Source organism: Chionomys nivalis, chromosome 1 (genome assembly GCF_950005125.1).
Source record: "Chionomys nivalis chromosome 1, mChiNiv1.1, whole genome shotgun sequence".
Taxonomy (NCBI): domain Eukaryota; kingdom Metazoa; phylum Chordata; class Mammalia; order Rodentia; family Cricetidae; genus Chionomys; species Chionomys nivalis.
In genome coordinates this window covers 64,389,165-64,403,907 of record NC_080086.1, presented here as the reverse complement: position 1 = coordinate 64,403,907, position 14,743 = coordinate 64,389,165, and the positions used below count along the sequence as shown (strand labels likewise).

General features: G+C 43.4%; 1 protein-coding gene across 6 annotated transcripts in view; it reads left to right on the top strand.

Moving 5' to 3' along the window:
• The window catches only part of C1H2orf42 (chromosome 1 C2orf42 homolog), a 39,509-nt gene that overhangs the window by 17,013 nt on the left and 7,753 nt on the right, over positions 1–14,743 (top strand). For all 6 annotated transcript variants that reach the window (XM_057772081.1, XM_057772040.1, XM_057772073.1 and 3 more), the window contains 3 exons: positions 3,780–3,884; positions 8,111–8,218; positions 12,616–12,716. In XM_057772081.1, the coding sequence (XP_057628064.1) occupies positions 3,780–3,884; positions 8,111–8,218; positions 12,616–12,716 (314 nt within the window). The remainder of the gene's footprint in view (positions 1–3,779; positions 3,885–8,110; positions 8,219–12,615; positions 12,717–14,743) is intronic.

Here is a 14,743-nt window from a genome sequence, read left to right as displayed (position 1 = left end):
TTAGGATAATTCTTAATTCTTGGCTGTGGAATTATGCGAGGCTGGATCATCTCAGTCAGCAGCCTGGAAGCTGTCTGGATGTTGGATCACCTGGTCCATACTTGTCATTGGTGTTTGTTCCCCTTGCTCTAAAAATATATAAACTTTATTTATTTATTTATTTATTTATTTATTTATTTATTTATTTTTTGGGTTTTTCGAGACAGGGTTTCTCTGTGGTTTTGGAGCCTGTCCTGGAACTAGCTCTTGTAGACCAGGCTGGTCTCGAACTCACAGAGATCCTCCTGCCTCTGCCTCCCAAGTGCTGGGATTAAAGGCGTGCGCCACCACCGCCCAGCTATAAACTTTTTTTAAAGGTAACATACATACCTGTCTTAATACAAGTATAGATTGTGCATTGGACACAAGTCAGCCAAAGGTGATTTTTGTTTTATGTTTGAACAGGTAAAATATACACCATATATCATGTAGTTCTTTTAGGTTCATTTCTTTGTATTTGTAGCCAGATTTTTCAGGGGATCTTCCTCTATCAGACCTGATTTTTCTTAACCCAGAATAATCAGAACCTCTCATTTCCTGTGGAAACAAAAGCATAACCTCTCCCCAAAGTAATATATCTTTTGACTTTTTGTTTGTTTGTTTTGGTTTTTGGTTTTTCAAGACAGGGTTTCTCTGTAGCTTTGGAGCCTGTCCTGGAACAAGCTCTTGTAGACCAGGTTGGCCGCGAACTCACAGAGATCTGCCTGCCTCTGCCTCCCGAGTGTTGGGATTAAAGATGTGCACCACCATGCCCAGCTATATCTTTTGACTTAAATTTTGAGGTCAAGATAATTTTAAAATATGTAGTTTGGTTTAATATGACAGTTTTCATAATCCAAGTTCTCTTAGCAGTCAAAAATTTTAAAGACAGCACAATAATATAAGCCTCCCGAGTGTTGGGATTAAAGATGTGCACCACCATGCCCAGCTATATCTTTTGACTTAAATTTTGAGGTCAAGATAATTTTAAAATATGTAGTTTGGTTTAATATGGCAGTTTTCATAATCCAAGTTCTCTTAGCAGTCAAAAATTTTAAAGACAGCACAATAATATAATCTGTGTATTTTCCATCTTTATGTGGCTATTTTGTTGTTTTTTCTTTTCTTTCCCAAGACTACATGTATTTTTAAACACACTGTAGTCCATTTAGAGGTTTTTATTGCTGTTTGTCTGAATCTGTCCTTACTGAGCATCTATAACCTTTTCTGTCTGATTATGCAAAAAAAAACAAAGACAACTGCTGTGTAACTTAGATCATGACCTGCTGGTCTGGCTCCTCCCCGTTGGTTCCCCAAGAGTGTAGTCTCATGGCGGAGGCACATTTACCACCAGCTCTGAAAGCCATGTTTACTACCCCAACTTTGGGAAGTTTCTAGATCCTTGTTGCCACCAAGTAGCATCCTGCCGGCTGCTCATAAACACCATATAAATGTTTGGTAGTAGAACCTCTAAAAATAGCCACCTGTTTTTTGCTGCTGGCACTGAGCCAGAAAGTTATCTCTTAAAAGAGACATGCCTCTGCCCAATGCCAGCAAACAGCCCACTAGAGAAAAAGCAGCTACCAATAAGCCATGCTTGACTCTGTTCTTGTGTCTAGAATCCTTCCATAAGCCTTGACAGGTTTTATGTGAAAATTTTGGCCATACCTAGGAACCCTGTATATAAATGGAAATTTCTTTATTTTTTTTAAGATTTATTTATTTATTATGTATACAACATTCCTTACATGTATGCTTGCCAGAAGAGAGTGCCAGATCTCACCATAGATGACTGTGAGCCACCATGTGGTTGCTGGGAATTGAACTCAGGACCTCTGGAAGAGCAATCAGTGCTCTTAACCTCTGAGCCATCTCTCCAGCCCTAAATGGAAATTTCTTGACCTGACCCCCTGTTCCTAAATAACCACTCTGAGGCTTATATTAATTGTAAACACTCAGCCAGTTGCTCAGGCTTATTACAAACTAGTGCATACCTTTTAAGTTAACCCATATTCCTTGTTTACACTCTCCCATGTGGCAGTACCTTTATTAGCATGGTATGTTATCTCCTGGTGCCTCTATACCTGCTGGCTATTCCTAACTCCACCCTTCCAATCGTCCTTAGTTTGTTACCCTGCCAAATATTCCTGCCTGGCTACTGATCAATAACATTTTATTAAACCAATTTGAGTGAAAAATCTTTATAGTGTACAAGAGGATTATTCTACAACATTCTTATTTTTTATTACTAGTTTTATTTAATGTGGACAGGTGTTTTGCCTGTTTGTATGTCTGTGTAATATATGAATGACGAATACCTGCAGTGGCCAGAAGGGGCATCTGATCCCCTTGGAACTGGAATTATAAACAATTGTAAGATGCCTTGTGGGTCCTGGGAATCAAATCCAGGTCTTCAAGAGCAGCCAGTGTTTTTAACCTCTGAGCTATCTCTCCAGACCCTGGTTTGGCTTGATATGGTTTTGAGACAGTCTCACTATGTAGCCCTTAGGCTGTCCTAGAACTTGATGTGTAGATCAGGCTGGCCTTGAACTCACAGAGATCCACTTGCTTCTGCCTCCTGAGTGCTAGGATTAAAGGCATGAACCACTACACCCGACCAATCTTTTTTTCTCAAAACTTACTATGTAGCCACAGGTCGCCCTGAACTCATTTTTCTCCTCCCTCTATGTCCCAAACAGGCATGTCACCACTCCAGGCATGCCAGTCTTAGTAGGAAACAAATAGTTTCATTACTGAGAGAGTTTGTGTATGCAAATCCATACTCAGAATTGGAAGTAATTTCTATAAGAGGGTACAGGATCCCTAGGAACTGGAACTACAGTGGTTGTGAGGATCAGGATTAGAGTGCTCGGAAGATCAGCGTCTTCTGAGCTGCTAACACTTCCTAGCCTGGGGCAATAGTCTCAAACCTGTTGGTCTTGAGGGCTTTCATTCATTTTTGCAAATGAATTTACTTTTGTTCTTTTGAGACAGGATATCATGTAACCTAGACTAGCCTCCAACTTGCAATGTGGCCCAGGCATGCCTGGAACTTACCATTCCCCTACCTCTGCCTCCCAAGTGCTGGGATTACAGGGTTACACCATCAGGCCCAGTATAGATGGATTATTTTTTTTTAATTTTTTTGGGACTGGAGAGATGGCTCAGCAGTTAGGAACACTTGCTACTCAAGTTCAGGTCCCAGAATTCACATTGGGTAGCTCATGAACACCTATAACTCCAGCTTCAGGGGATTCAATGGCCTCGCTGGCCTCAGAGGGCACTGCATGCACATGGTGCATTTACATATATGTAGGTACTCGTGTATACACATAAATGAAAATAAATGTTTTTTAAAAAGTTTGGGGGATGGAGAGATGGCTCAGAGGTCAAAAAAACTGGCTACTCTTCCAGAGGTCTTGAGTTCAATTTCCAGGAACCACATGGTGGCTCAAACCATCTAGACTGGGATCTAATGCCCTCTTCTGGCATAAAGTTGATAGAGCACTCGTATACATTAAATAAATAAATAAATTTCTATAAAAAAGAAGTCTGTTATCACACTGCACATCATAAAAATGTATAATTGTTATATGTCAATTAAATAGAAAAAGTCCTGGGACCTATTTCACTTAGTTTATTTTCTCTGTACTTAATTTTTATGTTTTTTTTTCTAAACTACTTGACCGTTTCAAGCTTTAGTTAATTATTTTGAAAGAAAAGTAAAGTTAATGAAAAAAGTTTTTTTTTCCTTTTCCTAGTCTGTGGTCAGCTGTTGGATGAGGCACAAGTGACTTTGTCCTTCCAAGACTGGCTGGCCAGTGTCACAGAGCGCATCCATCAAACCATGCACTATCAGTTTGATGGTAAGTATGCTGGAAGGAGGAAGCATCAAAGAGATACGCAATAGCTCTGCTCTGATTCGTGCGAAAACACAGATCCACAAGAAAGTAAAAGTCAGGCTGGGTGTGGCAGTGCTGAGGCTGGGGGATTGCCCTGAGTTACAGAGTGAGACCTGGGCCGGGCGGTGGTGGCGCACACCTTTAATCCCAGCACTTGGGAGGCAGAGGCAGGTGAATCTCTGTGAGTTCGAGACCAGCCTGGTCTACAAGAGCTAGTTCCAGGACAGGCTCCAAAGCCACAGAGAAACCCTGTCTCGAAAAACCAAAACCAAAAAAAAAAAAAAAAAAAAACAAAACCAGAGTGAGACCTGTTTTGTTGTTTTAAAGAAGAGTGAAATAGAGGTATAGCTTAATGTTAGAGCATGTGTTGTGCATACACAAATCTCTGGGTTCAGTCCCCTGTACTAAGAAAAGAAAATATGCTACCCAGCTGGCTCGGCAGTAAAGGCACTTGCTGCCAAGCCTGACAACCTGAGTTTGATCCCCAGAACCCATGAGGTAGAAGGAGAGAACCAACTCCCACAAGTTGTCCTCTGACCTCTATGTGGCAACACATCCTTCCCTCCTCCATAAATAAATAAATGAATATAAAAACAACAAACAAGCAAAAGAAGAAAAAGTAGACATCAAGGTAGAAAGAACTAAATTAAATAATTATCATTACTAGAGTACAGAACCTGCAAAGTGACGTTAGAGATAGAAGAAGGAGAACAGCAGATAAAAACTGCTGCCAGCCTAGGTCTTTGTCTTTGCACTTGTGTCTTGTGGGGCAGATGTCAAAGTCTTATATGCATTGTAAGTCAAAGCAGGGAGGGGAAGGCTCAAGCAAAGCCTAAACCTGTGAAAACTAACAGCTGTGTCTGGTGCAGAGCTGAGGAAGGGTGGGGCACACAGGGTGGATCGGAGCAGAGGCGATTATTAGTGTGTGCCCGCTGCTGAGCACATCTAGGTGGATGGGATGGCAGTTCTTCTTTGTCTACTTGACTAGATTTGGGTTCATCCAGAAGCACACCACTGAGTGTGTGATGAGGAGGATGACAGGGTTTTGACTGAGTGGGTAACACGATCCCATGAGCTGGGATGAAGACAAGAAGTGCAGCAACCAACGCATCTCTCAGCTTTCTTTTTTCGTTGTTGTTGTTTTTTTGTTGTTTTTGTTTGTTTTGATTTTTTTGAGACTACGTTTCTCTGTGTAGCCCTGGCTATCCTAAAACTCACAATGTAGACCAGGCTGACCTTGAACTCACAGATCTGCCTGCCTCTGCCTCCCGAGTGCTGGGATTAAAGGTGTGCACAACCACGGCCCAACTCACCTCTCTGCTTTCTGACTGGTTGTGATGGGACCAGCTACCTCACACTCCTGCTGTCCATAGCTAGACTCTCTCTTGTCACCCTCACTTCCCCACCATGATGAACCTGTGAGCCCAAACAAGCCCTTTCTTCCTAAGATGCTTTTGTTGGCGGTTGTTCCAGCAGAGTTCCAATACAGGTTTCCTAGATTGGTCAGGTGATGAAGAGCTCCATTCTTTTTGGGGCGTTTGAACTAATTGACCCTCAGAATCCACCTAAAAACTGAGTTAGATGTTGTGAACTTTTAATCCCAGTGCTAAGAGGGTGGCCAGACACTCGAGCCTAATTGACAAGCCTCAGGTCTCGATGAGAGACCCTGTCTCAAAAATCCAGTTATGGAGGAGGAGACAGGAACCCTGGACTCATCTGTGGTAGACAGGGAGAACTGACTGCTGCAGATTACCTTCTGACACATGCACACCTACAAGTGTGTGCCATAGCCTGCATGTACTCTCTCTCTCCTCTCTATCTCTTTCTCTCGTAAAACAAATCAGAACTAGAGTGATGGCTTAGCAGTTAAGAGCACTTATTGATCTTACAGTGGATATGAATTCAGTTCCCAGCACCCACGTGTTGGCTCCAGGTCCCCAATTCCAGGGGATCTGACACCTCCTACTTTCCTCAGGTACATACATAGTACATACACAAACATGCAAACAAAACACTTATAAACATAAAATAAATCCTTAAATTTTTTTTAAATAAATAGATGAATTTAAAAAAATGTTTTAATAAGCAAAACCACACAGACAACAAAGATAGGAACATAGTCCTAAAAAAACCTTGAAAGTCACCTCTGACCTCCACACACCTGCAGACAAGTACACATGCACCTGTCCACATAAATGCACACATACATCTCTACACACCAAGTACTAACTAAGTTTTGACATTGGCCTTCTACAGTCAGTACAAGTAGGCAAGCCAGGAGGTGGTAGTGCATCCCTTTAATCCCAGCCCTCGGAGGAGGAGGCAGGTGTAGCTCTGGGACTTCCAGAACAGTCAGGGAAACCCTGTCTTGAAAAACAAAACAAAAGAGACAAAATTGAGTACAGAGTAAAAGTATTTCTATTCTAACTCACCTTTCACTTTTATTTGCTTGTTTGGAGTTTCTGTGTTTTGGTCTTTTATGTGTACGTGTGTGACTCTGTGTGTGCCCCACATTAGAGCAGCTGCCACAGAGGCCAGAAGACAGTGTCGGGCTCCCCAGATGGGGAGTTGCGAATGGCTGTGAGCCACCTGACATTGGTGCTGGCTACCAATGCTCCTATGCTCCGGAGGAGCAGCAAGTGTTGAGCCCTTTCTCCAGCCCCCTAATTTACGTTTTTGTTTTTTGTGTTTGAGAGCTATGTAGCCCAGAGTGGCCACAAACTCACAGTCCTGCCTCAGCCTCAGAAATGCTGGGATATAGAGTGTCCCGCCATGCCTAACTCATTTTAATGTATTCTTTAACATTAGAAAAGTGTTTAGATTTATTTAACTGGGTAATTTGCCCACATGTGTGTATGTGTACCATATGCATGCCTGGTATCTATGAAGGGAGAAGAGGTAATCCTCCTGAAACTGGAGTTATAGTTGGTTGTGAGCCACCATGTGGGTTCTAGGAACCAAACCTGGGTCTTCTGCAAGAGCAACAAGAGCTCTTAACTGTTGAACTAACTTTTCAAGTCAACTAGAGTATTTTTCTCAGAGCCGTGCATGGTGGCACACTCTGTAATTCTAGCACTCATGGGACAGAGGAAGGAGGATCACGACAGGTTTGAGGTCAGCCTGATCTACATAGTGAGTTAAATTCAAACCAGCCTGTGCTATAGAAAAAGACCATGTCTAAAGTATGTCTTTCTTAGGCAGGCATGGTGGCACATTCTTTTAATTCCAGCACTGGGGAGGCAGAGGCAGGTGGATCTCTGTGAGTTTGTGGCCAACCTGTTCCAGGATAGCCAGGGCTACAAAGAGAAATACTGTTTCAAACAAACCAGAACAGAGCCTTTCTCTCAGGTGAGCCACAGCTCTGTGCTTATCCATGGAACTCTAGCTGTTTCCTTCTGCTAGATTAAGAAAAAACTCTGAGCTCATGCACCCCTCTACAGTCAACTCTGTTGACTTTTTCTTCATCCAAATTAAGAGATTAGGATGTTTTCCCACATCTAATGTGCCGGGGAGTCACAGATGATACTGACTGTACCTGCCACACTCAAACCCCGTTAATCTTTAGCACTCATGGTTCTGACCATGCAAATGAGAGCAACCTCCTGCTTTGCTTAGACATGAATGCAGCTGGCAAGTGTCTGGGCATGGAAGGCAGGAATCAATCAAATGGACAAGCCCATCAGAGGCTCCTCAGCTCTACTTCAGTGTTCTCAGTTCTTATGCCTTTCAGTGGGAGAAGTCTACTCTGGTGGTGGTCACCCACCTAGCAATCTGCAGTCATTCTTGGTGGAGGATAGGTGTGTTATGAGCAAGGGATGAGGGGCAAGACTGATGCCGTCCTTGGTTCATGAAATCCCATTAGCCTTTTTGTCTTTGAATAAAGAAACCTCAGGTATTATTATTATTGTTATTATCATTATTACATCTTATTTTGTTGGGAGAAGGGCACATTCATGCCGTGGCCAATGTATATCAGAAGACAGCTTGGTTCTCCCTTTCCAATATGTGGGTTCCATGAACTGAACTCAGGTTATCAGGCTTAGCGGCAAATACCTTACACATTGAACTGTCTCCCCAGCCCACAGCAGGTACTTTTGATTACGGCCCCATCCATTCCTTTCCTTTTCCCTCTCCTTGCACAGTAAGAAAACAACCAGTTTCTTTTAATAACATCCTTCCTTTTTCTGCAGGTAAACCAGAACCCCTGGTGTTCCACATTCCTCAGTCCTTTTTTGATGCCTTGCAACAGAGAATATCCGTAGGAAGTGCAAAAAAGCGGCTCCCCAACTCCACCACAGGTGCGGAGTCTCCCTAGGAAGAGCAGTAATAATTGTGTGGAAAAGTCTACAAGGGACTTTCAGGGTTAGCACGTCTGGGTGTGTCGCTGGAGCATGAAACCTGAAGTAATTAGCTCTTAGAACAGTGGCCAACCCTCCGAAAGAGATACTTTCCCCAGTAAGTGTGAATGGAAACATTCAGGAAATGTAAACCTCATAAATGACCAGCAAGGATTGTTTGATACTTCTAGGTGTGCTACAGTTTCCACAAAAACATTGAAGGCCCAGTGGCCAAAAACCTAAAGGAGCATTAATAAATATGTCATCAGTATGCAAATGGAAGTGAGGTTCCACTCTCCCAAACATGATTGCTTACAATCTTTGAGAGCATTTGTGTAAAACTGACAGAAGTACAGAGGGGAACTCTCCAAAACCTGGTCTGGAGGATACATTTCCAGTAGAACATTACGAATATAATTCTGCCAGGCGGTGGTGGCGCACACCTTTAATCCCAGCACTCAGGAGACAGAGGCAGGCGGATCTCTGTGAGTTTGAGGCCAGCCTGGTCTATAAAGTGAGTTGCAGAACAGCCTGGGCTATTACACAGAGAAACCCTGTCTCGAAAAACAAAATTATAGAATAAAATAAATAATAACTAATATAATCCCAACCTGGGACCTTTCATCACAACACTCAGGAGGCTAAGGCAGGCCGATCTCTTGAGTTCGAGGCCAGCCTGCTGTGCAAAGGAAGTTCCAGGACAGCCGGGGCTACTGGAAACTCTGTCTCAAAAAACAAAAACATAAAAATAGAATATAATTCCTTAGCAAATCTGTTAGAATGAGCCTCCCCAGTAAGATTAGAACTTCAGAAAGTTGCTGTAGGAAGACAACAGCAACTAAAAACCCAAAAACCTTGTGTTACTGTTCTAGTTGCTGTGTCAAAATATCCAAAGAATGCAACTTAGTAGAGAAAGGTTTATTTTGGCTCACGATGAGGAATTGATAGCAGCTGGCCACGTGGCATCCTCAGGAAGCAGGGAGAAATGAACGCTGATGCCCAGCTTGCTCTCTCCTTCCTCTGTCTAGGACCCTAACCCACAGAATGGTTCCATCCATATTCAGATGCAATCTTCCCACTTCAGTTAATCTATAGCTCCCTGAAAAACACTCAGAGGCTGTTTCCATATTGACTTTAAATCCCATCAAGTTGACAGTATTAACAATCATAAGACCACGTGTTGGTAATTTGACACCAAAGCACATCACTCTAAACCTTGACATTCACCTCTGGTTTCCATAGGTACATTCATCTTACTATAAAGAATACATCCAGTTCAACATCCTAACTTCACATAGGCGCTAACATTTCCAGTAGGTCTCATCTAAGAAATCGTCAGGCTTGTTACCAGCTATTAATGGGAACCAAGTTAGATCTATTACGTAGTAGCATAGAATCTCTGTGGGATGGGACATATCCATTTGGGGAACACCTCAAAATGGGAAAATTGGGGTACAGCAAGGAATAAATGGATAAAAGCAGGACCAAACCCCATCAGGGCAACACCAAATCCTTTACTTTCATGTTGGGTATCTGGAGTTCCAAAGGGCCTGGGGAGCCCCACCCCCACCAGCTCTATTGCCTTCCTCTTGAGACAGCTCCACTCCATGTCTTTCCATGAGAAATGTTTCATGGTCCTGCTCTCATCAACATCCTGGGTTCTCCATTGCAGCTTGGGCTATACCTTTACACCTGTACCCAGTAGCCTCTCAGGAATACCACACCTGCCAACTTTGCCTTCGGTGGCTCTCTGGAACCAGGGCACAAGACTCCATGGCTTCTTCTGTCTTTCATTTTTAATGCCTGCAAAACCAATACCTTGTGGACAGTGCTGCCAACTCATTTGCAGTGGCCATTGCGTGCCGACTCTGGGGAGCACTTCCTAGGCAGTCGTTTTGAGAGGGAACCCTTCCTATGGCATCCTCAGTCTAAACTATTTCTAGTGAGTCTGCACTTTCGTGAGGTGGAGACTTTGTCCTTTATGGTCTTGCCCTTAAGACCCCTCTCCTGTTGTCCCAGAGCAGAGTGCCATGTTTGTTTTTAATGGCTCCAACCCAAGTTACAGCTGCGTTCAATCCTGCATTATCTCTGTTGTTAAACTTGCTCATGCACATTTTTCATATGTTTTCTACTCCTTTTTTGTACTTTCTCCCCGGGGACCTGAATAAGCAGTAAGCGGAAGCAATGATACGCGGTCTGAACGCCATCCTGTCTTGAGATAACTGGTACTCCATTCCTTCTGAGTCCAGCCTCACTCAAGCTTGCGGAACACAGACAGAATGTAGCCAGTTTCTTTGCTTGATATAGAACATGAATGCCTAACTGGCCCAGTTCCTGATAGAGTCTTCTCTTCTCCCTGAAAGCACCCGATGCAGGCCTCTCTCGGCACTCGGGACTCCCACAATCCCCAGCAGAATAGCCCATCAAGCCCTGCTTACAGCACTCTAGCCCACAGAGTCAAACTCTTCTACTTTCCTCCAATAAACCAATCCAGAGGCCCATGGACCGCATAGGTTTATCAAATCAACAGCCTTGACTCTTAATATTTCTGTATTAGTTACTTGTTGCTGTGATTATACTCTGACAGGAAGTAATTTAAGAATGGAAGGTTTGGGACCAGAAAGATGGCTCAGTGGTTTTGGGAGCACTGGCTGCTTTCCAGAGGTCCTGAGTTCAATTCCCAGCAACTACATGGTCGCTCACAACCATCTGTAATGAGATCTGGAGCCCTCTTATGGCCTACAGGCATACATGCAGATAAGACACTGTATACATAATAAACAAATTTTAAAAAATTTAAAAAAAAGGTTTTAGGCAAGATTTTACGCCTGGTCTACAGAGCAGATTCCAGGACAGCCAGCGACACTCAGAGAAACTAATCTACCTTGAAAAACAACCAAAAAAAAAAAAAAAAGGAAAAAGGGTTTATTTTTGCTTCCCACTTTGAGAGGTTGCAGTCAGTATGGTAGAGAAGGCATGGCATCAGGAAAATGAGGCAGCAGGTCACACTGGCTGCAGCTAGGAAGCAGAAGTTAATCCTGGTGCTTAGCTTGCATCCTCCTTTCTATTCAGTTTGGGACCCTGTCTTAGTTAGGGTTTCTGTGGCTGTGAAGAGACACCATTACCGCTGCAGCTCTTATAAGGAAAACACTGAATTGGGTAGCTTACGATTTCAGAGGTTCATCATTATCACCACGGTGGGACATGGTAATGTGCAGGCAGACATGGTGCTGGGGAAGGAGTTGAGAGTTCTACATCTCGAACCACAGGCAGCAAAAGGAGTCAACACTGGGTGTAGCTTCAGCATAAGAGACACTTTCTCCAACAAGGTCACACCTCCTAATAGTGCCATTCCCTGGGAGCCTATGGGGGCCAGTTACAACCCCCTAGCATAATTTAGAAACTGCCTTATACACCTGCCTAGAGATGTGTGTTCTATTGTTGGTTCTAAATCCAAAGACGCTGACCTTCAAAATTAACCATTATGCCAGGCACATGCTTTTAATCTCCGCATTCAGGTGGCAGAGGCAGGTAGAACTCCAGGAGTGTGAGGCCAGCCTCCTAAACATAACCAGGCCAGTCAAGGATACATACGGAAACCGCATCTCAAAAACACCAGCAAACAAAAAGATTAACCATCACAAGTTTTTTTCTTAAACACCCCTATACTTTGTGTAAGGGAGATTTTACTTTTAGAATAACTTTTTAGAAATAAAGGGAAAGTGGGTGGAGAGAGAGCCACCAGGTGGTCAGCAGCCAAAAGTGGCTACAACTGGAAAGCAAGGGTGTCTCTTCTGTAAGTTGTCATTTAGTAAGTCCACTCTTGAACAGCACAGGCAGTGAGTTCATGAGACTCTGAGACCCTTCGTCCTCATAGCTTATCTGTCTGGTTCTGATGCCCTGAAACTAGAGGCCTCACATACAGTAATGTTAATTCCCAGCTGTGCCGCGGGCCCTCTGGTAGAGCAGCTTTAATCCCACGTGCAGGTGGTGGGCAGGCAGTCATCCTTTAAAGGACTGTGATCTGACACATTAGCTCTCGTGTGGTAAGAGGTTCTCAGAATAGAGTGCCCTGCACATAGCTCTACCAAACAGAGGAACAGTAGCGCAGGGGCCTGGATACATCCTAGAACTACAGAAGAGAAACAAGTTTCTAAGGTCTAGTGAGCATGCTGAAGAACCCACAGAGACTTCTGTCCTGGAGCTCCTTATCATTTGGTTAGTCAGTATCTGCCAGACTGTTACACACTTGCAGAACAAGTAGAATTTCAGGCCTGTGAGGAGAAACATCAAGCGACAGGCACCCGGAGAGGATGTCGCTTTCTGGTATTGAAGTTGTTCCTTCCTTTTCACTGCAGCTTTCGTTCGAAAAGATGCCTTGCCACTGGGGACCTTTTCCAAGTACACCTGGCATATCACTAATATTCTGCAAGTTAAACAAATTTTAGACACCCCAGAGGTAAGAGTTGATTCCTCAGAAGCCGTGTGTGCATGTATGTGTGTGTGTGTGTGCATGCACATGCTAGTACATACATATGCACATTTGTGGGTGAGGCTAGAGGTTCACATTAAGTGTGCTTTTTTTGTTTTTGTTTTTCGAGACAGGGTTTCTTGTGTAGCTGGTCTGTCCTGGGACATTAGGTATCCTTTTTTTTTTTTTTTTTTTTTTTCCAGGGAGGGTTCAAGACAGGATATCTTTGTGTAACAGTCCTGCCTGCCCTGGAATTCACTCTGTAGACCAGATCTCAAACTTAAAGAGATCTGCCTGCCTCTGCCTCCCAAGTGCTGGGATTAAAGGTGTGCCCCCATTGCCCAGCTAAATGTCTTTCTTTTTTTCTTTCTTTCTTCCTTTCTTCTTTTATCTTTATTGGTTTTTTTTGAGGCAGGGTTTCCCTGTACTGGGAGTAAAGTTGTGCACCACTACTGCCTGGCAAGACATGGTCTTTCATTGACCTGAAACTCCACCAATTCAGTCTAACTGCCCAACAAGCCCCAGGGGTCCAGCTGGCTCTTCTGCCCCACCTTATTTTTTTTTTTTTTTTTTTGGTTTTTTCGAGACAGGGTTTCTCTGTGGTTTTGGAGCCTGTCCTGGAACTAGCTCTTGTAGACCAGGCTGGTCTCGAACTCACAAAGATCCGCCTGCCTCTGCCTCCCAAGTGCTGGGATTAAACCCACCTTATTTTTTGAATTAGTGTCTTTCTTTGGCCTTGAGTTCACCAAACAGATTAGGCTGGCTAGCCTGTGAGCTCCAGGGTTCCATGTGTCTCTGTGTCTTCAGCACTGAAATTACAAACAAGTCCCATCACACGTGGCTTTCTAGAGACAGAACTGAAATTCAGGTCCTCCTGGTGCATGCTAAACACTTTACTAACCAGGCCTTCTCCCCAGCTCTTGAAATTCATTTTCTCATGGAAAGGGTTATTGAGACATAGTCTGTATAGTTCTGTGCCTAATTTTGGTAGGGATTCATGCTTTTGGGAATGTCTTAAAGGCCAGTGAGATGACTAAGCAGGTAAAGTTTGATATAAAATGGGCTGGTGGCAATCCTTTCAATCCCAACACTAAGATGGAGGCACGAGAATCAAAGTCATTCTCAGCTGCATATCAAATTAGAGGCCAGTCTCAACTATATGAGACGGTATAAGAAAAAAAAAAAAAAAAAAAAAAAACGAAACTACCACCTTTGGGGTCAGAAAGCAGGATTTGGGGCCATGCATGGTGGTGAATGCCTTTAATCCAAGTACTCAAGTCAGAGACCAGCCTGGTCTACATGGTGAGTTCCAGACCAGTCCAAGCTACCAAGTAAGACCCTGTCTCAAAAAAAAATAAAGAAAAGGCAGGATTTTCCTTATGAATTAATTAATGATCTCCTGGTATCTATGAAGACCCTAAACTTCACTGATTGACACTAGGAAAGATATTAATAATAGTGAAGTCACTGGGTCCAGTATAACTAAGTTATCCTCCCCAAACTATAATTTGACCTCTATCTATTGTTGTCTTTCACCAGGGACTGCATTTTCCAATTTATTTATTTGCTCTGTGTGTGTGTGTGTGTGTGTGTGTGTGTGTGTGTGTGTGTGTGACATGTAGAGGTCAGAAGACAATGGGCCCTTCTCTCACTCTGAGTTCTGGGGTTGACTCTATTGTCGGCCTTACCAGGTGCCCACCATCACCAGCTCGGCCATCCATCACAGGCCCACACTGTGCATCTTAAAACAGTTTGCTGAAGTAGATCTGAAATTTTGACAGCCTTTTCCCATCCGACAGAAGTTGACTATTTCAGAACCCCCTACATAGTGTGACTCTGACACATGCAGGTTAATTTAGCCAGGCTTAGCAGCTCACACTTAAAATCCCAGCACTTGAGGTGGGGCAGAGGCTCAAAATCTATTCTTACAGGGCTACATAGTGAGACTGTCTCAAAAACAACAACACAAAAGGATTAGATTAACACGAAAGCATCATTGTGCTCAGAAGTAAGGT